Below are 25,268 nucleotides of genomic sequence, written 5' to 3'. Positions count from 1 at the left end.
GAAGTTTAAATTATTGTTTTTTAAAAAGTTGTTTGATATATATGGAAAAAATTAGTGGGTATGTACAAACTTTTAGTGAAAAAAACTTTATTTTTATTTGGTCTGTTCCTTTTCTTGCTTTCCCAAACTAAATGGTTTATTAGCTACACAAATTAACTTTTTAATACACTGCACTGTTAAGCAGCTTTTGTCTTTTGTTATTTTTTGTTTAGTTAAACTTTGAACTTTTTTTTTTTGCAGCATTATGTAAAATGTCACAACAAAGTTTGCAGCAATTTCTTCAAATCAACATCCCAGCCGATTTATCAGGTTTATTTTTTAATACAAGTACACAGTGAAAACATTTTATATATGTATTTAAAAAAATACAAATGATACTAAATTAAATTCACTAGTCAAACTGTGCTTCAGCATACTTTATGTTTATGTATAATATTTTTTTCTAAAACAAGCAGTTTAATTTCAAAAATACTCATGGCTACTTCTTAAAAGAAAAAAACTTTTTAGCTGAAATATAATTGTGCAGGTATCGTCTATGAAGTGATAACTGATTATGAACCTCAAGCTGATAATTGCATACAATGCGAATGTCAGCAAGTCATCTTTGTTGAAAAACCTTTTGTGTTTGAATTTCATGTGAGTTAAAATTCAAAATATAAAGGTAGTTAAACGGTTCTTTGTGAAAATTCTTCAAATAAAAATATATTTATTTACAATGGTAGATGTAATTTCAACAGCTGTTTGTGGCTTTTTAAGCGCAAACTTCTATTTATTAATTTTACTTATTAGGAGCTTTTAAAAGCTAGTTTTAGTTGTTTAAAAAATTAGCTAAACTTTCATGCCTTGCATTCTTGTAAATTTGATTTGTTCTATTTATAAACATTTTTAACAAGTATCTTTGAAAAAAAGTGCAAAGAATTGTGGTTTATTTTTTTGATAACTTGTTTAAAAAAATTGTTATGTTTACTGTGTTGTTTCAAAATTTTTATTTGGTTTTTGAAAACCAATTAATATGTTTTTTTTATCAATTAATATGTTATTTTTGAAAAAAAAAGAAAATGTATGAATTTTAGAGTATTCAAATTATGTGCTGTTTACATGTTCAAAGCTTTAAAAACTCCTATAATTTAGTGTTAAAAAATTAATTTTCTAGAATAATACTTCAAAACACTCAAGTTTCTAAATTAAGTAAGATATAGATTTTCATGTACTGTGTGTCATTTTTGTTTCAATAGTAAAAAAAAACTTGATTTTGTTTTGTTTTAAATGAGTAGTGTTTAAAGTTTTGAGCATGTAAAAAAGTATATGGTATGGCTGATCTAAAAAATAAAATAATTCTGCCAAAAAAAAGTCAAAAACCTGTTTTAAGAAAATATGCATAGTTGCAATACACTCAGGTATTTTATTATTTCAAAAGTACTCAGGTTATCATAGACTTTTTTTTCAAACATTTTAAGCTAGTTTTTAAAACAATTTTTTTCTCATATATTTTATGTATTTTCTTTCAAGTAAACATTTAATACTGTTAATTACTTTAAATTTTCAGTGAACATGCTTTATTTAGTAATGTTTTATGTTCTTGGCTCTTGCTACTGTTTTTAAAATTTTCTCATTCCTTTAAACTCTTCCAGCTTATTCAATGCAGCTCAGGCTAATTTTTTTCCTTTGCTTTTCTGCTTCAGAGAGTGGCAACTCTCAACACAACAGCATAAAAGCGGATCCATCTCAAAAACACCAATTAGTACTTCAAACTTTAAAAAATTAAATAAACCGCTTTAGAAAGTAATATAATACTTACTATAACTCACTTTTTATAATAGAAATAATTGCTACATAATTTTCATTTACTGTATTTCTAATTTAAATAAACATTTTTTTTTTGTTCCCATGTAAATTTTGTTTTTGTTTGTAAATTTTTCATTTGAAATTTTTAAATTTCATTTACAAAACAATGTTTCACTCTTTTGAACTAAATCGAACGAGATCACCAGTTGTTTAAAATCTGTAATTTTTTTATATAATTATGCAAGAAAATATTACACTAAACTTGAAATAAAACTGGTATCTAATGTGTAAAACAAAATAAAATAAAACTTACAGTTTAAAATTTCTCATTACTACTTATGCAGGAAACAGAATTTTTTTATCAATAGATGTTTTTGCAAATAACAAATGCTTGGGACAGCATCAAACAAAAACAGTTTATAAATATTTCTAAAATGTCAATTATAACAAAAACAAATTGAAATAAGGCTAAAAAAATTTGTACACACTTTGTACAAGATTGTAAATTGTTTGTGATATTATCTATGAACTTATTTAAAATTGGAACATTTTAAATTTTTGATTTGAAATTATTTAAGATGAAATATTTGTATACATATAGATATTTCTAATATTATAATTTATGTCAATCAACAAAAATAATCAAATAAGGCTGAAAGAACTTATACACTTTATATATGAGATTGTAATTTGTTTATTATTATCTATGAATTTCTTTAAAATTGGACCAATTAAAGTTTTTTATTTTAAATTATTTTGGATGAAATATTTGTTTATATAAATATTTCTGATATTATAATTTAAGTCAATTAAAACAAAAAAAAAAGGGTTTTTTCTTTTTATAAAAGGCTTGAAAAACCTATAAAAACTTTTTAAAAGATTGTAAATGGTTGAACTTATTTAAAACTAGAATTATAATATTTATAATACTTATAATTTAGAACTTTTAAATATTGATTATTGATACTTGATGTTATTTTTTTTTTAACTAGAAGTGTTTAAAGTTTAGTGCATGTAGAAATTTATAAGGTATGGCTGATCTATTCTAAAAAATAATATATTTCTGGCAAAAAAATTATCAAAAACTGGTTTTTAGAAATATTTCAAATACTTTATTTCTAGGGAACGGAGGAGCACCCGGAGAGCTGGTTGTACGGGCTGAACGTGAACACCCAGGAACACGGGTACTTGCCGGCGCAGTGCGTCAGGTTCGTGGACTACTTCGCCAACACCCGGTACAATATGAGGGCCTCGGTGGAACCCGCCTTGCCCACATTGCAAGAAAACCAGCACCATCATCAGGGAAGGTTGGTGTTGAAAAATTATGATTACAAAAAACTATTTTATGATAGTTTGTTTTAAAAAGTGGTAGATAATACAACAAGACGTGTTTTTGTGAATTTTATGATTATGGTATTTTTTTAAATCTAGTAAGGTTATTGTGTTTTTTTTGGAAAGTTTTGTCTGAATATTGTTTTTTTTTGTAAATTTAGACACAATTAATTCATTAGATTTTTCAATAAACTGAATTTTTTGTTGATTTAATTGTCACATTTGTTTTATGTGTTTGTCCCTGAAAAAATGAAAAACTTTAAGGTTTTGTATTTTATAACTACTTGTTTATTGCTTGGGTGGTCATATCATCCTTAAATAACTGAAGTATTTTAAAAAATTATGTTTTTTTGTTTTTTAAATTATTTTTACTAATTATTTTTTTTTTAATCATTAATAATTTTCTTGTTTACTCAAACTTCCGATGCTGTGTACTATTTTTATTTAGTATTAAATTATTAAACTTATACTTATCATCTTTATATGTACTTATTGATATTTAAGTTTTTTAATATTTAAAAAAATACCCAAAAATTTTGTTTTGAATAGTTTTTCACATAAGTGTAATGTATTTTTTTATATTCACAGATTATAGTTACATTTTTTTTTAATAGAAAAATGTTATCTGTAATAAAAGTTGTAAATAAGATGATTAAATACAACCAGTTTATTTTTGTGTAATTTTTGTTAATTTAGATCCATTCTATTTAAAATAAAACTAAAAATAAAACAAATACAACAAATTTTACATAATTTTACACTATTAATGATATATTATAACAATAATATTGTTTTCTATCCACTATGTTTTATAAACAAGTATAGTTAAAATTTCAAGTGTTTTCTCTTACAACTAACTACATATAACACTATAACAAATAGTGATGTTTACTTTGGTTAAGTTACTACCACTACAAAAAATACTGTTTAAAATTCAGGGTTGCCACACACTCAAGGAATTCAGGGAATTCAAGGAAACTTATGGAGTTTTTAAGTTATAGAAAATCTCAGGGAATTTCGATTCTTTTTTTAAGCTCAGGGAAACTCAGGGCAGTTTTGATTTTTCTAAAAATTTCAGGGAAATTTTAAGATTTAAAAAAAAAAATCGGAGAGTTTTTTTAGATCTAGAATGAAATTTAGTTAATCTAGTTTCAAAATTTTTTTAAAAACAGTTAATTTTGTTTATTTTTAGAAGGTTATTTAGAAATTTTTAAACTTTGTGACTAGTTTTTCAATATTCTTAAAATTAACATTGTAATTTTTTAATAATTATTAACATTTTTAGGATTTGAAAAAAACTCAGGGAAACTCAGGGAAGTTTTTAGTCACTCAGGGAAGATTTTTTGACCCAAAGAGTGGCAACCCTGAAAATTAATAATAACATGTAAAAATACTAAAAAAATATTTTTAGTATAATTTATTTAATGCAACTTAGTTTTTTTTTTGTTATTATAAATTTAATAGATTTTAGTGTAATTAATAACATTAAATTTAAATCAAGTTATCAAATTTTTTATCCTATCTCATTTGGAAAACAGTAAATTTAACTCCACTAAAATTTTGTTTTAGTATCTGCTGAATAATTTTGAAAACTATCTAACAATCTTTCAATTGACCTTTAGTCATTTCAAATTAGTACAAATTAAACTTTTAAATAGTTCAACAATTATGTGTTTAAAGCTTATTATAATAACTTCTTTATTTGCTTCTTTAATTCCTGCAACATATAGTTGCACTAAGGTGTAAACAGTTTGTAATTGTTAATAATTAAATAGTTTTAATAGGTTCAATTGATGTATTTATTAGCAAATCTCTTTCACAGCTTACTTGGTGTTTTAAACTTTTTACTATTGTTTAGATGAAAATTTTCATCAGTTTTCGTTAACAAGCTTTACTTGCTTTGATATGTTTTTTTGAACTTCTTAGATAGATATATCTTAGTAGAAGCATTAACCTATTTTACCAGTTTTCTGTAGTTTTATGTTATTTGTTTTGTTAATTGCTGTTACAGTGTTATTTATAGTAGCTTTAACCTGTTTTTTTATGTGTTTAAATATTTTTTTGTAATCTTAAGCTAAGCCTTAAAGTCTCCATAAATATTTATTTAAATTTTCAGATATGTTTTGTAACTGAGGATCTCATTACCTTTATTATTTGAGTTTAACAGTGTTTTATAAAAAAATTTTCAAGTAAGATGTTTTAGTTTTCAATATAGTAAAAGTTTTAGGATTTTATTCTACAGTAATTTACTTTTTTAATACTGGTCAATATCATAATTTTCAATGCTTAAAAAGATTTAAATAAATTTTTCAAATACCAAATACATATTTAAATACCAGCAATAACTACATTGGAGTGACGATAAACAACCCGGTTAAAACTCGCTCAAACACAATGCTTTCTCAATCCAGTTCTTTTGACAGCACCTCTCAAGCAGGAAACTCTGATGATTTAAGCGTTTGTTTATATTTTGTTTTCTTAAATACTAATTTAGAAAGTTTAGCGATGGAAGTAGGATATAACAAGTTTTATATGCCAATTAATAGTTTTGAGTTTTATTCTATACATTTTTTGCATTATGCTCCTGTGATTTTCAAACTCATAGTTTTCACCATTTCTATGTTTAAAATAAATACTTTCATTAAAAATTTTTAAAAAACTAAAATTTAGTTTTAGTTAAATTTCAATTAACCTAATTTCTTTTTGTTGTATTTTGCACAAAAACTTGTTAAAAAGCATAAAACAGTTTTTAAATTTGCTCTAAAAACTACCAGGAGCAACCGTGGTACTGGGGAAAAGTGTCAAAAGAGGAGGTGAACAGGGTTCTTCAGAACGAAAAAGACGGAACCTTCCTGGTCAGGGATGCCAATCAGCCTGCGGGATGCTACACATTGACACTAAGGAAAGGTACGAATTACTTGTGTGTATATTTGTATAATGTAAGGGTGTTACACGTTGACACTGAGGAAAGGTACGAGTTACTTGTGTGTATATTTGTATAATGTAAGGGGTTCTACATTCTGACACTAAGGGAGGGTACGAGTTACTTGTGTGTATATTTGTATAATGTAAGGGGTGCTACACATTAACACTAAGGAAAGGTACGAGTTACTTGTGTGTATATTTGTATAATATAAGGGGTGCTACACGTTGACACTAAGGAAAGGTACGAGTTACTTGTGTGTATATTTGTATAATGTAAGGGGTGCTACACATTAACACTAAGGAAAGGTACGAGTTACTTGTATATATTTGTATAATGTAAGGGGTGTTACACGTTGACACTAAGGGAGGGTACGAGTTACTTGTGTGTATATTTGTATAAAGTAAGGGGTGCTACACATTGACACTAAGGGAGGGTACGAGTTACTTGTATGTATATTTGTATAATGTAACGGGTGCTACACATTGACACTAAGGGAAGGTACGAGTTACTTGTATATATTTGTATAATGTAAGGGGTGTTACACGTTGACACTAAGGGAGGGTACGAGTTACTTGTGTGTATATTTGTATAAAGTAAGGGGTGCTACACATTGACACTAAGGAAAGGTACGAGTTACTTGTGTGTATATTTGTATAATGTAAGGGGTGCTACACATTGACACTAAGGAAAGGTATGAGTTACTTGTGTGTATATTTGTATAATGTAAGGGATGCTACACATTGACACTAAGGAAAGGTACGAGTTACTTGTGTGTATATTTGTATAATGTAACGGGTGCTACACATTGACACTAAGGGAAGGTACGAGTTACTTGTATATATTTGTATAATGTAAGGGGTGTTACACGTTGACACTAAGGGAGGGTACGAGTTACTTGTGTGTATATTTGTATAAAGTAAGGGGTGCTACACATTGACACTAAGGGAGGGTACGAGTTACTTGTATGTATATTTGTATAATGTAAGGGGTGCTACACATTGACACTAAGGGAGGGTACGAGTTACTTGTGTGTATATTTGTATAAAGTAAGGGGTGCTACACATTGACACTAAGGAAAGGTACGAGTTACTTGTGTGTATATTTGTATAATGTAAGGGATGCTACACGTTGACACTAAGGAAAGGTATGAGTTACTTGTATATATTTGTATAATGTAAGGGATGCTACACGTTGACACTAAGGAAAGGTATGAGTTACTTGTATGTATATTTGTATAATGTAAGGGGTGCTACACGTTGACACTAAGGAAAGGTATGAGTTACTTGTGTGTATATTTGTATAATGTAAGGGGTGCTACACATTGACACTAAGGAAAGGTATGAGTTACTTGTGTGTATATTTGTATAATGTAACGGGTGCTACACATTGACACTAAGGAAAGGTATGAGTTACTTGTGTGTATATTTGTATAATGTAAGGGGTGCTACACATTGACACTAAGGGAAGGTACGAGTTACTTGTATATATTTGTATAATGTAAGGGGTGTTACACGTTGACACTAAGGGAGGGTACGAGTTACTTGTGTGTATATTTGTATAAAGTAAGGGGTGCTACACATTGACACTAAGGAAAGGTACGAGTTACTTGTGTGTATATTTGTATAATGTAAGGGGTGCTACACATTGACACTAAGGAAAGGTATGAGTTACTTGTGTGTAAATTTGTATAATGTAACGGGTGCTACACATTGACACTAAGGAAAGGTATGAGTTACTTGTGTGTATATTTGTATAATGTAAGGGGTGCTACACATTGACACTAAGGAAAGGTATGAGTTACTTGTGTGTATATTTGTATAATGTAACGGGTGCTACACATTGACACTAAGGAAAGGTACGAGTTACTTGTATGTATATTTGTATAATGTAAGGGATGCTACACATTGACACTAAGGAAAGGTATGAGTTACTTGTGTGTATATTTGTATAATGTAACGGGTGCTACACATTGACACTAAGGGAAGGTACGAGTTACTTGTATATATTTGTATAATGTAAGGGGTGTTACACGTTGACACTAAGGGAGGGTACGAGTTACTTGTGTGTATATTTGTATAAAGTAAGGGGTGCTACACATTGACACTAAGGAAAGGTACGAGTTACTTGTGTGTATATTTGTATAATGTAAGGGGTGCTACACATTAACACTAAGGGAGGGTACGAGTTACTTGTGTGTATATTTGTATAATGTAAGGGGTGCTACACATTGACACTAAGGGAGGGTACGAGTTACTTGTATGTATATTTGTATAATGTAAGGGGTGCTACACATTAACACTAAGGAAAGGTACGAGTTACTTGTGTGTATATTTGTATAATGTAAGGGGTGCTACACATTAACACTAAGAAAGGTATGAGTTACTTGTGTGTATATTTGTATAATGTAAGGGATGCTACACATTGACACTAAGGGAGGGTACGAGTTACTTGTATGTATATTTGTATAATGTAAGGGGTGCTACACATTAACACTAAGGAAAAGTATGAGTTACTTGTATATGTATTTCTATAGTACAGTGCTTATTCACTTATCCGGACACTCACTTATTCGGACATTATCATTCGAGAGAAAACATTTTTGTACTTATGCGGAAAATGCTTTTCCGGACATGTTTACAGAAAAATCTTGCCCAATATGTTCGGATGAGTGAATAAGCACTGTATAAAGGGGTGATACTCACTAACACTAAGGAAAAGGTGTGTGAGTAGGGTAACAATCTTGCTAGGTAATGAAATGTTTGGTTTAGCAGGGAAGGCATTATGACGTCATAGGAATAAAAGCAACTGAAATACTTCAGATGTTGCTACTGAGCGTGTTACTGCAATTTATTCAATTCCGAATGTTGAGTTAAAATTTTCATTTCCGTGCTCAGGAGAAATACTCAGCACTTGTTAATTTAAATTTTTTTTCTTCCAACCCTGTTAAGTGTTCAACTTATAGATTCTTTTGGTACTTCAGTCTTCGATACAAAATACTACTGATTAAGTGTGGTACTACTCAATAACAAGATTACTTTCCCAAAAAATTGTTTGGTTGTTAATCAATTCAAGTTTGCAGACAGACTTAAGAAGCTGATCAAGATACATACATATGTTTTATTTTAATTTTATTGCAAATTAAACTTATCACAGATCGTACGAACAAGCTGATCAAGATATACTACGATCAGCATGGCAAATACGGGTTCAGTCATCCGTACAATTTCGCCTCTGTGACGCAACTGATCAACTATTTCAGGAAAGAATCGCTGGCTGCTTACAACGTCGAACTCGATATAAGGCTCATGTATCCTGCCAATCGACCCGTTAGTTGAATTTATATTTTTTCATTGATTGTTATCCTGCTAACCGACCTGTTAGCTACACTATTTTAAATATTTTTAAATATTTTTAATTAACTGTTTTTTTGCTAATCGACCTGCTAGTTTTAATAGTACTTTTTGAGTTAAATCTAGTTTGATAATTAATTATTTTCTTGCTGTTAGATCTTTAAATTTAAAATAAAAATTGAAAACGGTTGAACTTTATTTTCAACATAAATCCAAGAGAGCTGAAAATGTATTTATATTTAGAAGTAAAGAAATTATTGCTATTGAACATTCAGATTATTGTAGTATTAATTAAACTTATATGTATACTAAGTTTCATGATGTATTTAGTAATTTTAATAAAAAAATGTGAAATTTTACATTACAACTATATGTCTACTTTTACTGGTTATCATGACCTTGCTAATAATGTTAAATTTTTATAAATTAAAAAAAAATATATAATTATTAAACAACTGTTTTTAAAGTATTTATACAACAAAATAATTTATTGTTTTTTATCAAATATAACTACATCTTTAATTATATGTAACTGGTGTTAGTATAGGATTTAAGCCAGTGTATTAATGTATTTAAAAAAAAAAAAACAACTTTTTGATTACTGCCTTGTTAATTTGAACTTTGTAATATATTTTTTAAAAACGTGTACTCACAAAACATGAAGTTAATGTAAAAATTGCAGTCTAATTTCAGTTAAAACGTGTATTGACATTCCCGCACGTTAAATTTTCATTATCTTAAACTTTTACTTTTATAATTACAGTTATATGTGTAATAAACAACAAAAAACTGAAGTATAAAGTTTGTTTGAGATTATTTTCTAGCAATTAGATCTTTTGAAGTTAACAATTATAGAGTATTTTACTTCAGCCTCTTAAAACGGACTTTTTAAATACTTTATACAAAAACTTAAATCAGTAATTTAGTATAAATTAGTTACTATTTATGATATTACAAATTACCTTAGTGTTTTTTTTTCTATGATAGTTAATATTATTAACATTTACTTAACTTTTACTAAACATTTTAATTATATTTACATTTTATGCATATAACTCTTTAAATTATGTATATATGTTGTGTTAACAGTAAGTTAAATTGTTTTATTTAAAGTTCTGTTAAACTTATTGTCTTTCTTATACGTTTTAAACAAGGTGATAATAAGCATTGTTTTAGTTTTAAACAAAGCGCTTAAAAACTCTATGTTGCTAATCCGTTTCTAAAGCATAAACTTTTGTTTCTGTTTTTAATATGAGTTTAGAACGTTTCTATTTCAATACAATACATTACACAATTTCAATACGTTTACAATTTTCAAGCATAATTTGCATTAAAACTGTTTTGTTTATATCACAAATAATATCCTCAAAAAAATAAAATTTTGTTTCAGCTAATAAAAGCTGATTTTAGAGAACAAAGTAATTTATTAAGCTTAACATGAAAATAAGCAGCTGTTATATTTGTGGTTGCATGCAAAAAAAAATTGTTTACAATTTAAAGTTGGCATCAAATAACTAATGTTGTTGTTTAGTTTAAACAACAAAAGCATTTCCTTTTTACAAACATTTTTTTTAACAGAAATAGATAAAAAATGCTGAAATTACAAAATAGTTTTTGTTTTGTTTTTATAATTTAGACAACTCCTTTAAATGTTTGTTTAACTTTCTTCATATTTTACTTTTTGAGATTTATAGTAAACGGAGAAACAAGTTTTGTTTCCTGTTTTTTCAACTGTGTTTTTCAACTCCTATTGATATGGTTTATAAATATTTACTTTTCGATTGCAACTTCAATTAGCGGAAATATCAATAAATTTATTTTAATAAAACTAAAAAGGGTTATTTAAATAACTTATTGCTTGTGAGTCCAAATTTTATATTATTATATTTTCACTCAAAAAACACTCAAAAATGTAATGTTGAAATTAATTTTCTTAACACTTATTCATGTGTTCCATGCATTTTCTAAACAATGCTTATTAATTAAGAATAGTAGTTTTGTTTATGTGATGTAAAAATATTATTAAGTAATTACGTGACTTGATCATACACTTTTGTTCAAAATCTTATATAATTTTTGAGGCTTAAGCTTGCTTAAGTTAAACTCAGTATCAAATTAAATATTGCTATTTAAAATGAACTAACTCTTGAAAATCTTGTATATATGTAAAATAGAAGGTTCGTATAATCGAACAGATGATCACTTCGGACAGGCAAGACGATTTGTTGAACAAACTTGTTGACGATGACAAGGAACTAACCGATAAGAAGGAAGAATACGAAGAATTGACGCAGAGGTACCAGGAAATACAAAAAGTTCGTTTGATTTATAGTATATGCCTCAAGTTTTGTTAGTTAATAAAAGTTAAAAAAAGGTTTAGCTTAAAATACTATGTAGTATTTAAGAGTGAGGGGCTATATTAGTGTTTGTTGAAGATAAAAACTTAGCTAATAGCTGAAAATCTTAAAAAGTATACTGTTTAGGTTTTTAAATTTCTTTGTTAGTTTTGAAAATGTATGATTTAAAATATTATGTAGAACTATTAGGTATTTACTTTATTTAGTTTTTTAATACTTGAGATTACATAAAGTTTTTAAATTTGAATTATGTTTTACACTAAAAAACAAGATATTTAAATTTATATATAGCAAGTAAAAAGCTCGTTTTTTAAATAACAAATGTTTGTTTTTTTTTACTTATTTACCTATCTTTTTGCCAACTATTTAACTTTTTCTAATTTCAAATAATTAGGTTAAATGTTCAATTAACATAAACTTGAGTATCTAGTGGGCAGTTAATAATTAATTTTTTAACAGTTGTTGTTATCTGCCTTTCTTTGATGTTTACTGTAAATTTATTGCCTTGAAAACTAAAGTTATGCTTTTTAAGAAAATATTGTGTTCTTATATGGTTGAACATTTATCTTAATTAGGCCTAATTTCGCGCAAGTTTGCGTAATTAGCATAATGAAGCGCTATAAAACCATTTAGTTTCATTAATTAACGAAAATTAGTTTTTAAGTGCTACTTATTATACCTTTTAAGTCTATTTTTAAAGCAAAAACCATAGATTTGTTTCTCATTACTTTTTGTTTTGTAATAAAAAACGATGTTGTATGTAAAATGTTTTGGTGTGTAAGAATTTTTATGTAAACACTTTTTTACTACTACTTTTTTTTTCTGAAATAACAGCTTAATGGTAAAATAAACAAAGATAGTTAAGATTAATATTTACTAACTTATAAGTTTTATCTGTACAACTTATAAGGTTTAAATCATTTATGTTCGTCAACTCTATTAGTTGTGATGTGACTTAAATATATTTCCAAATTTTGATATTTTCGAATTATACTTTATTCTTTTATTTGTTACATATATATAAGTATTTGCAATATATGATAATAAACTATTTTGTTAACCTTTTTATCCATAAAAAATAAAATAGTTAAATTTTATTTTAAATAAAAGTTGTTAAAAACGTTGTTATTAAGAAATAAAAATAATTAGCTTTGAATGTTTTTTTTTCTAAGAAAATTTTGTATATAAAACTTAAAAGTGCCTTATTTTCTATAACTTAGATAAATTAAAATACTTACTCCATTAGACAAAAGTCATTAATTGTATTTATTTATTTAAATTTTTTTACCACAGCAATTTAAAATCATTACAAGCTTCATCTATCTTTTTACAAAATGTTCGATTGTTTTAGTATGTAGTCACAACAATCTCGTCGAAATGTAAAACAAATAGTATACTCAATGCAGAATGTTCGGCAGTGCAGATCGTCCATCGAATCGTTCAAAATAACCCTGGACATTTTGCAGGAATCAGTGAAAGTTTTGGAGGAAAATAAAAACAAAAACCACCAGGATGACCAGAGGTCGTTTGTTTATTTAGTTTTAAATTAATAAAATAAATTTAACTTTAAAGCAAAAATGTTTGGTAATAAAAAGTATAAAAACACATAAAAAGAAATATAAATTGATGTTTATGAAATAATTTTTTAACCAAGTGAAAAAAAAAAATTAAGTAAGTAAAGTAATTTGATAACGCATTTATAATAATAATCTTAGTTTAAAAATATCTTAAGTTTTGATGATAAAATTAGTTTTTAACTTTTTTTTTATTAAACTAGTGTGAATTTGTTTACTTTAAATAATTATATCAGCTACTTAAGTAAAAAAACAATTTTTTTTAATAGTCTAAGCGTTTGTTTTTAATTAAGTTTTGAAAAGTTAATAAAAAAAGAAAAAGTAATTTGTGCTCAAATTTGTGTTTCAGTATCACTTGGTTTTTACTAAATTGGTTTCAGTTGTATTTATTTTATCCATAAATAGAGCTAGCTGTTTGAAAAATTAAACTTTAGTGTCATGCTTTTTATAAAACAAGAATGTTTTATCAGTTTATAATTAACAACATTAATAATTTTGTTATTTTACTTATTCAAACACACAAAAGTTAAAGCAATGTATTGTTTGAAGTATTAAAAATTCCGAACATTATACAAATATGGTTTCGAAGTATTGTTACGTTTATCCGGTTCGTATTGCCCAGCTATATTACAATATGCTAGTAAAATATTTTGTATTGATTATTATTTGCTACTTTGAAACTCTTTACTATGTTTGTTAATGTTGTTCGTATTTTTTACCACACCTAACTTTAAAATAGCAAAAACAAATGTTTTATATTTTTTTCTATTTTCAAACACTTTCCTGTCTTAATTATAGTTTAAGTATAAAACTAAATTTGTTTTTTGTGCTATAAGTAGGTATAAGTAACTAGTAACTTTGTCATTCTTAAATTACTTATACAAATTGTGTTATTAATTACACATTACACTTTGACTTGTATGGACTCACTGATAATTTAAAAAAATCTGAAATACTTAGTTTCATTGTTATTAAAAAAATTATCTAGCTTTTGCTCGGAATTAGTTTTTTTTTTTAAAGTGAATAAAACACTACAAACTTGTTTGTTCTATATTTATTGTAAGAGTAAAGTTTTTTAGATAGATTTACAACAAATAACTGAAATAATTAAAAAAATAATTTCACACTAAATAAAATTTAGCATGGAGAAGATAAAAATCATGTTTTTGTTCTTTAGAACTTTAGAACCGGTTTATAAGCAGTTTCACATACATTTATTTAAAAAAAAACATAAGTTAACTTGTTCATGAGTTGTTTTTAAGGTAAGCTAACTAAAGTTATTCAAATTTATTTGAAGCATCATAACGTGTTTTTTGTGATTCTTGATAAAAATTTTGCCTTTTGCTATATGCTGTTCTGATGAAACGTGTTAAACGTTGAAACTTTAGTAAACAATACGAAAATTAGTTGTTTTTTTAAAATACAAATACATTTATTTTTAAAAATAAAATTTAACTGACCATGTTGAACAAACTTGTGAACTAATTAATTTATAGACAACTTTTTTTAAAATTCAATGGACTAATTATTTACCTTTTAAGCTGCTGTTTTATTGCATTCTATAAATGTTAGGCAGACCTCCAATTTGCTTAGCTTTGTTTGTCTTAGGATTTGATACTCAGTTTGTAGTTTCAAACAGTAATGTTTTTATTGTTGAAAATAGTGTTACGTTTTTAACTTTGATGTCATACAATGAGGAAGATTGAAGTTTACAAACAATTTAGCTACACTTAAAAGTATTTTGTTAAGGTAAACGTTCTTATAATTTGAAAAAAAGTATGTATAATTGCTAATTTTTCGATAAAAGTTTTCTAAGTAGATTTAATATCATTGAAAATGCAATAAAAATTTGTTATCAAATTGCTTTCTTGTGAAAACTCATGTTTTTTGAATGTGTTATGATTTTTATGCATTATGTTTGAGTTTTAATTAAAATAAAGACATATCAAGTTAACCTTACACAGAGTTAAATATTAAACTTAAGTTTACAGTATATAAACATATATCCACTCTCTATATAAATTCTTAAGTTTTATTAATTAGGCAAACACTTTGAGCTTTATACGACAGAACCTTGATTAGAAATAAGTTTAGTTATTAGCAATTTATTTTTATTTAAACAGTTTCCTCTCTCTATTCTATACTAAGGAATGGTTTTTTATTACAACTTAAAATTTTTAATCTACATTTTTGTAGTTCAGTTCTATACTTATTTGCCTTAACTAAAAATTAATGCTCAATTTACTGGGATGTAAAGAGCTTATTTAAAAAGAGTTATGCAAATTTCAGTTTCTTAAAATTAGTACTTGACTGTGCTAAGGATTTGTTAATTAAAAAGTCTGTATTTCTGTTAAATTTCTTTTAAAATTTATTTTATCCTGTATTCTCAAAAATTTAGAATATTTTTCCTTCATAGAGAGATTTAGGTTATTTAAAAATTATTTCTTGTTAAAAATTAACGTGTTTTAGTAATCTTTAGTCCACATAATATTTTTGTTTTTGTCATACTTAAAAATTTGAAAAGATGTAGAATCACTTGTGGGTATTGTGATAAAAAATGTTGAATACTTGAAATTAATAATTCGATGTTGCTAATAAAAAAAAAGTTGTTTATGTAATCTTTATATTAATAACTTTGTACGCCAGTTTAATACTCGAGCAGTTTCCGAATTTAAAATAACCAAGAACAATATAAGTACAATAAAACATCATTTATAATCTACTAACAATTTTTTTTTAATGACTTTAGTGTAGTCCGTTTATTATAAAAGTTGTTCAGTTATATATATATATATATATAAAGTAAAATTTAATTTTTGATGGTGCTACCCAAAACAGTAAATTGTTTATGTTCACTTGTATAAAAACATTTTTTTAATTTTTACAGGATTTTGGAGATCTATTATTAAAAGGAAAACTTGGACAAAAATTTCAGTAAACGTCTTATCTATAATAAAAAACGAATGTACTTTTTTGATCGATTTCTATACTTGAATGTTTTAACATGTTTGCTTGAAATATCATTCTTCTCACACAGAATTTACAAGAACGGGCACATTAAAACTATTTTTTAATTTTTAACCCAATTTTTTGATTAGTTTGAAAACTTTTTTTTTTACTTTATAAGTAAATACTGAGAAATAGAAAAAAAATCCTGGGAATTATTCTTAATAAACACAACATATACTAAAACTCGAGTATAAAGTCGGGCTTTAGACTAATTTTTTAAGACTTTGTTTTCAATATTTTATTTTCATTATACCATATAATGTTTGAAAATATACAAAATAAAAGAAATCAAAATAATTTATTCACACAGGATATACAAGAACTCTCGCACGAAGTCGAGCCGCATCACGCAAGTCCGCAAGCTGCTGCAAGAAAACGAGAGAAATCTCTCGGGTCTGAAAGCGAGAGAGGAGGAGCAAAACGAGAGAATGATGACGCTTAAGGAGGAAATCGTTTATTTGAAACACAGGAGGGACTCAACTGTTGAGTTGGTGTTTTATTTATTAATAAGTAAAAATAAAATATTTAGCAGAGTTAAAATAGTTTTCTTCTTCTTTTTGATGTCTTATAACATAATTGTTTACAATTTTTGTTTTTCACTTCTTAGGCTCCCATAATAAGCCTGTTGACCAAACTAAAAATTACTTAAAATTTTTAAAACGGTAACAACAAATTTGTGGCAAAGAGTTCAAGTGTATACCAATTATAAAAAATGTTGAATCGTTTACCTCAATATAAAGAATAAAGTATAAGCTGAAGTAAAACAGCTGAAGTATAATACAATTTTAAACTTTACCTTTTGTGATAGTATAAAGCTTAAGTTATCATCCCGATTAAAACGTTTTATTTTCTTGTTTTCCAACCCAGACAATTTAGCAGAAAGTTTTGCAACTTTTTCTTTATCTTATTAAACAAAAAGTGCAAGTTATGTTATTGGCTTAAATTTAAATTATTGTAGTTCAATCAATTTCTGTTTTTCTTGTATGCCAACCCAGACGATTTCTCAGGTACCTGAGGTCGAACAACGTGTCGGATCAGGAAATCAACAAAGCGCTGAACATCAACGTGCAGGGCGAGAACATCTACCAAATGCTGGAAGTGCAGAACCTCAGACAGAAGTTTCCGAAGCACGTAGTAGAAAACAACTGGTACTTTCCGAACTTCACAAGGTTGGTGACAATAATTAGTTATAGAAAAATAATAATTTAAATTTTTAAAATGTAGTAGAAAACAACTGGTACTTTCCAAACTTCACAAGGTTGTTGAAAACAATTAATTATAGAAAAATAATTATTTAAATTTTTAAAATGTCGTTGAAAACAACTGGTACTTTCCAAACTTTAACAGGTTGGTGAAAATAATTAATAATAGATAAATAATAATTTAAATTTTTAAAATGTCGTCGAAAACAACTGGTACTTTCCAAACTTCACAAGGTTGTTGAAAATAATTAACAAATATTAAAATTAAACTGTTTTGAAAACATACAATTGTTATTAATTTTGAATAAACCATTAACTGTTTCAATGAAAATATTACTTCTTAAGTTATTTTAATAGTATTTTTTTTTAAATATTAATAAAATAAAACTTCCCAAGTTTACCAAGTGGAAAAATAGACAATGAATTATAAAAAACTTTTAAGATTATCTGTTTTGAAAATATCTTGTACTTTAAGTTTAAATATTATTTTTTATAACGTTTTATAGTTTGTAAGTTGATAAACTAACCCTGACTTTGTGTCAAACGTTTTATGATAGCCATGAATTACAAACTAATTAATCACAAAATAGACTATTTAATCACAGAGACAATGCTAACCACCACTTACGAGGTAAACCGAACGGAACATTTCTTATTAGGAATAGAAACAGCAATAAAGGAGGTCCTAAGCATGCCTGTTCACTAGTGTTAGTTGTTATAAATAAAAGCAAAAATATTATAAGTAGTACAATAATTACTTATACGCCTGTTCACTTGTGTTAGTTGTTTTAAATATAAATAAAAGTTATATTATTAATACTTGTAAGCAACTCTGTTTACTTGTGTTAGTTTTATTTAATGTTAGAAATATTACAAGTAACATTTACAATGTTTGTTAAATATTTGAAACTTAATACTAATTTAAAATATGATTAGCTTTTGTTAAAATTTCTATTTCTTTGACTATATAAAAATAAAGTTTTTTTATTCTACATTTAAAAGATTAGTTTTATTAAGTTTGTGTACTCATTTTACATTATTAGTATTACAGTATTTCATTAAATGTTAAAACTGCTAATTTTTTTATTTTCAATTTACATACAAGTGTCATATTTTTTGTATCGAGTATATCTAATTCGGTAACTTCTTTTTATACAATATTTGTAGACATTGTACTTTTAAAACTATAATTTATGAAATTGTAGTTTTAAACAAACATTTGTTTTAGTAAGTTCAATCAAGTTGTATTTAATTTGAGGTTTTGTAAAACTCACAATCAGTTCATTTTATTGGTGTTCCTATGGATAATTTGTTATTAAAGTTTAATTTTTTTCTTCATTGTCTTCAAATAAATAGTTATATAACCAAGTTTTAGAATTTTTCTGACCATAGTCTTAAGTTATAGGTTATTATACGTACTTTTATATTTTTACATAATTCTTTTTTTTACATAATCAAGCATGTTGATATTTTTCACTAAGCTAACAATTCATAAGTAAACAAATAAAGTCGTCTTTCGTCAAATAAGTAAAAATAATAAAGTGAAGGTTTATGATGCTATGAGTCAAGGCCATGGGGAAATCAACACATTTTTGTCGAATATAAAACATCATGTTTAATATTATTTAAGTACTTTACTCTTATACAGAATTAAGGTAACAAACTTAAAAAAAAACTAAAATAAATCTAAGGTTAAGAAGTACCGCTGCTTATAACTTTGTTCTAACATTAGTAAAACATAAAAATCATGTAATTTAATAATTCGATTTTAATTTATTGCCAATTGTCCATAACTTTATCAAAATGAATCTTTTAAACTATTATAAAGTATTGTTATAAAAGAGTTAAATATAGAATTGAAGTTTATAATTAAAAAAAAATCCCCCACAGCGCGAACGGTGAAACCCACCACTGCCTCATCATGGACACGAAGGAGGGATTCGGGTTCGCGGAACCTTTCAACCTGCACTCATCGCTCGTCGACTTGGTGCTCCACTATGCGGACAACGAGTTGACCCCGCACAACGAGACGTTGAACACGAAATTAGAATATCCCCTCCTTTCAACTTGAAGTTTGTTTTGTTTGTTAATATGAATTGTAAAAATTATCGCAAAATTAGAATATCCGCTCCTTTCAACTTGGATTGTGAGTTTGTTTGTAATCTTATTGTAAAAATTATCGCAAAATTAGAATATCCCCTCCTTTCAACTTGAATAGTGAGTTTGTTTGTAATCTTATTGTAAAAGTTACCACAAAATTAGAATATCCCCTCTTTTCAACTTGGATTGTGAGTTTGTTTGTAATCTTATTGTAAAAGTTACCACAAAATTAGAATATCCCCTCCTTTTAACTTGAATTGTGAGTTTGTTTGTTAATATGAATTGTAAAAATTATCGCAAAATTAGAATATCCCCTCCTTTCAACTTGAATAGTGAGTTTGTTTGTTGTCTTATTGTAAAAATTACCAAAAAATTAGAATATCCAATATTGTTCACTTTATATGTTTGTTTTGATATGTCTGTAATATCTTATATGTGTTAATTTAACGTTTGTTGTTATATAGATGGCTGTTTGTAGTAAAACTTGTGTTTAATCAGTTTAATAAGTTAATCTCCTTTTGAACAAACATAATGGGAGACTTCCAATATTACGACACTGCAGTCAAAACCATGAGTAAAAACTGTATGTATCATAGGTAGGCTCTTTTTACCAACTTATCAATTTGTGTTCACTGTAGCATCCTGATTGTTAATAAAAGCTACATTTGTGAAGGATTAAAAAAAGATCTTCTCTTTCCTGTTTCAGTCTTCTAATCTTTAATTATAAATTTTTGCTTTTAAATAGATGCGAGTTATTGTTTTTATCTCATCTTGTATAAGAGCAGTTTGGTACAAATTTTGATAATTCTTCTCATAGAAGCCACACTTACATGCTGTCTTTAGCGATTCTTTGTATAACTTGTCGGGTTTACTGTTTCATGTGTCTTCAACAGTCTTCAGATGGACAGTCTTCAAAAGGAACTAAAGTCTTTTCATAACTGTTGATTTACCATTCTTAAAAGCTCGATAGTTTTTGAGTTTGTCCTTTCCGCACAGCCAAGCTGAACTATGGTTTTCTTTTGCTCGTTTGAAAAAATAATATTTAAACTGTTTTCAAGTTTTTAGAAGAATATTTACAATAAATTTTACTAGAAGTTAAAAAATCATAATCGTATTTATTCTGTTTTAGAAAAATTCCAAGGACTTTTTGTTTATCTATATTAAAAGTAATTATGATATTTTTTTAAATTTCTCCAATTATGTTAAACTAAACTGTTGCAATAATTAGTATAAACAACTGTATTCGGACTGCTTAATATTTTATAAAACATTAATAAGTTTATTAAGAAAGTTGTAGTCTTCACTTTCTGTATTTATTCTTTAAGACAATACACAAGAGCAAAATTTTTGTTTTTATTTCTAGTCAATCTTTGAGAACTAATTTTTACTTGTGTAATTTACACTCGGTCATAAGTCTATTTGTTCTCTGTAAGTTTTTCAAGTTGATAGAATTTCTTAATTTATTAGAAAAATCACAATTTTTGATATAATTTTGAAACATTTTCGATTTGTGGCAAGTTTTCTTGTAGTTTATATCATAACGCCCAAATGTTCAAGTTTTTTATCGTAAAATTTCCAATCTGTTAAGGCTTAATTTAAAAGTTTATAAATTTTAAGTCATACAGTATTAAAAAAGCCCTCAAGTATGAACAAATTAAACTTTAACTGACAAATTTCTAATTTCGGGATTTTGGAAAAAGTTTGAAAGTTTTTATTTTACTGATTATTAAAAAGCAATTAGTTATTACAAAGTTTAATTACGATTATTCAACCTGTGTTGACATTAATCGCAATACTTTGTACACGAATGCTTGAAATTACGTCATTGTTTCCTGTGACGTATAGAACTGTTACGTCATAAATAGTCAATTATACTTGTTTATAACGTTTATTACAGCCATGGATTTTGCAAGTTTGTTGTTACTTACAATGCTAATGTTTTATATAAGAGTTTTTTGATGCAATCGCAAAAATGAAACTACAAAAATTTTAAAACAAAGTATTAGTCTAAACTGGAACAATTGCAATTTTCAATAATTAGTTATTTTTTTTACAATAAGGTTTCAATAGATTTATGCAAAATGTAAATTTTATTCGCGACCGGTTTCGGTGGCAAGAAATTGCGACCTTTTCAAGCAAAATATAAAATATGAAACTGCAAGGTCGCAATCTCTTGCCACCGAAACCGGTCGCAAATAAAATATACAATTTGCATAAACCTATTTAAAAAAGCTTTTTACATCCCAGTAAATTGAGCATTCTTTTTTAGTTAAGGCAAATAACTATACAATAAGGTTTTAAAATTTATCATATTAATATTTAACAAGTTTTTTTATTTTAAGGTATATAATTTAATCTGATTCTAATGAAATAGGTATATCAAACCGAGTTTTGTTCAATAATACTTAGTATAAAACAAATATTTGTAGTTAAGTATTGGATTTTTTAACATTTAAGTTCATTAGAGGAAGTTAAGTTACTGTTTGTGAAAATTAATGTAATGTTTAAATGCAAATAATGAGCTATATACTATTATAAATATTTAAAAAAAAATTATTCTCTTAAGTTTTTATGTTAGTGTTTTTATTCTCTTTAACTTATGTTATGTTTGATACTGAAGCATTTATGATAAAAAAAATCTAACTATTAGTCACGGAAGAATTTAGTTACGTAAATGTTTACTTAATAAAAGTCTGTACTATTTTTCTTAGTATTTTGTAAATTTGTTTAATACTAAAGATGAGCTTATATTTTTATGAAAATATGTTAAACAGTGTTTTTGTTGTTATACTTCATTTATATTCTCAGTAATTGTATTAAGATCGTCCATATTTTTTATGGTTTTAAAATAGTAATATGGCTAGGGTTTCTAAAAAACCTGAAATCCTAGAAAAATCTTGAATTTGAGAATTTAAAAAAAATCTGGAATTTTGAACAAAAATTATTTAAAACCAGGAATTTTGTACAAAAATCACTTAAAAACCTTGAATTTTTAACATCTTTTATATGTTAACTAGTAAAATTTTAAGGCCATAGGAAGGGGTAAACCATGTTTTTTTACAAATTAATCTTATGTTATAGAGTTTTTACTAAGCTTCAAGATGCTTTTTATCGTTTAGAATATTAGAATTATTTTTTGAGATATGACCAGTCAAAGTCGGGCCGCATAATAGGTTTCTTATAGGAAGGGAAAACTTAAACAGCGAAAAAAGACTATTTCATTTAAAGTCTATCTCCTACATTTTTCAAGCAATCTTCTTCAAACTTTCACAGTCTAATTTTTATACAATAAAAAAAACGTTAGTTTAGAATTTAATTTTTTTTTTGTAAAAATATATATTTTTTTAAAATTTTTGTAAAATTTTCATTTTTCAAACTTACTAAAATTCTAAAGTAACGTTTTTTCCTTTTATTATAAGGAACATTTCCTGAAAATTTGAAGAAGATTGCTTGAAAAATGAAGGATGAGATAAACTTTTAGTGAATTTCAAAATTTCCGAGAAAATTGACCCCAAAAAATATATACGTTTGTATCGGTCCATACGTTTGTATCGGAAAATTTTTATAAAAAATTTAATATCTCAAAAGTTAAATGATATTTTTGAATTCTATAAAAACTGGCTTGTAGTTTGTACTTAAAGCTTTCATATAAAAGCCAAAGTTAATTTTTGTAAAAAAAATGTTGGCTCTCCTATGGCCTTAACTTGACACGAAAAATCTACTATATAGATAAAAAAGTTTTGTAATTATCAATTTTTTTTTATTAAGTACACTATTTAATAGCTTTACAGTATCTTTTAATGTTGTTATACTACTTAGCACAGTTTTTACCCTTTAACTAAGCTTTAAACTAAAAATAGACCTAAAAGCGTATACAAACCTGGAAGAAACTCAGAAACCTTGGAAGACATTTCTCAAAAAATTTTGGCAACCCTGTATGATGTTTAAGTTAAAAAATAACTGAAACTTATTTTACTAACATATAAACTTAGAAAACTGAGCCGTTATTTGCTTGTTCTTCTAATTTAAACAAAAAAATCACAATAATTTTTTCAGACTGCTCATCAATCTGTTTGCCTCAAAAAACTTCTTCTTTATGACGTAACAATACTTATAACTGGTAACCAGTGTATCAACGGTTGTTAGGCGAGAATTTTAAAAGATTTGCAATTCTCAAGTTATTATTGTGTCCAATAATTTTCTAACTTTTTCTTGTAAAATTCTCTAAGTTTAAGTTTGCATTTGTTGTACGGTAAACAGAGATTTACACATTTTTGCAAAAACTTTTTAACATAAGCTATAAAATAATTTGTAAATTTGTAGAAAATTATGTTATATTGAAACTTGTGTACTAATGAATTTTGAGTGTTTAGTTTTGCCTTTTTTTTCTCTTGTTTTTCAATTTAAATTGACCAATTTTAAAGTCGTTAAATACTGTTTAAACTAGAAATAACTTAAAAATAATAAAAAATCAACTAAAAAGTAAGTTTGAATTTTTTGTAACAAAGTTTGTTTACAAAACTAGTTTAGTTTTGTAAGTTGTTAACAATTGAAAAAAAAAAATTCAAAGCATTTATATGTACAATTCTTCAACTTTTGTAAAAGTTCAATGGTAAGCCTAAAAGTTAAAAAAATAAATCCCTCTTGTTTATTTTATTGTTTATATTGTGCCTTTTTATTACCAAAAAGCTGAAAATTCAATATGTCATTTAAAAATTTTCGTTTTTTCAATAACGTTTGTTTTGTAGTTTGGTGTTATAAATGAAAAGTTACTTTCGCATTTAAGCTTGTGTTTTTTAAGGTAAATAACTAGTCTTGTGAAGTAACTTTTTCAAAGTTTTAACAGTTGATAACAAAAAAAAAAGTAGAACACTTATTTGAAATGTGATGTAGCAATGTTATTATTTCATTCCTCGTTGTTGTATTTTTTAAAAATTCTTAGACCCTCGAATAGTATTTAAAACAGAGTTAAAATTGAAATTTGATATCAAAATATATCATTTATTAAAGTACTTATCATCAGCGAATAAACACTGTTAATTCAACTTGTTTAAAATCAACATTGTGTATTGATATTTTATTAAGCTGAATCTCCATAGAAGATCAGATAATTTACTATTTATTTTTTTCTATGAGAAATTTGAATTATTATAATAAATTAGTTGAAAAACATTCACAACATTCCCGTAGTAACGATCCTAACAATATTTCTTTTTCAACAAATTCTTCGATTTTTGTTTTTCCGGTAAAAAAATAATAATAGTCCCGACTTAAGTTAGCTAAGCAAGATGGCCTTTAGTTGTTTTTTTGTTATTATAAATTATACAATTATTTATAATACGATTGGTCTTTATTAAATCGCGTACTTTTAACTTGATGAATCACAATAAAAGTTCTCGACTTAATGACAAGGAAAATGATCAATTCAAACTTTTAAGCTGTATCAACTCTCGTTTGAACTAAACCAAACAAGATTTATCTCGGTTTGATTTAGTTCACGCAAATGGAACATTGTTTTGTTGATAAAGCTTAAAATTTTGAATTTATCACATTGTTACTAATACCATCTAATAAAAAAAATCATTTACGACTAACTGTTGTTGTAATTATTTTACATATCATTTTATTTATAA

General features: G+C 26.1%; 1 protein-coding gene across 1 annotated transcript; it reads left to right on the top strand.

Moving 5' to 3' along the window:
* Positions 1-244: 244 nt before the first annotated feature.
* On the top strand, positions 245-24,650 carry LOC145849766 (phosphatidylinositol 3-kinase regulatory subunit gamma-like). Its single transcript, XM_082954818.1, has 13 exons — positions 245-309; positions 527-636; positions 2,908-3,092; positions 5,457-5,574; positions 5,892-6,024; positions 9,197-9,369; positions 11,589-11,708; positions 13,157-13,272; positions 16,644-16,820; positions 17,341-17,502; positions 18,141-18,242; positions 19,426-19,607; positions 23,692-24,650. Exons 1-12 carry the CDS (start codon positions 252-254, stop codon positions 19,604-19,606), a joined length of 1,635 nt encoding a protein of 544 aa, XP_082810944.1. The 5' UTR covers positions 245-251; the 3' UTR covers position 19,607; positions 23,692-24,650.
* Positions 24,651-25,268: the final 618 nt, after the last annotated feature.

The sequence above is a fragment of the Thalia democratica genome, chromosome 2, assembly GCF_965202585.1.
Source record: "Thalia democratica chromosome 2, ktThaDemo2.hap1.1, whole genome shotgun sequence".
Lineage (NCBI taxonomy): Eukaryota > Metazoa > Chordata > Thaliacea > Salpida > Salpidae > Thalia > Thalia democratica.
The sequence above is the reverse complement of the archived record's forward strand: the minus strand, read 5'-3'. Positions and strand labels throughout refer to the sequence as shown.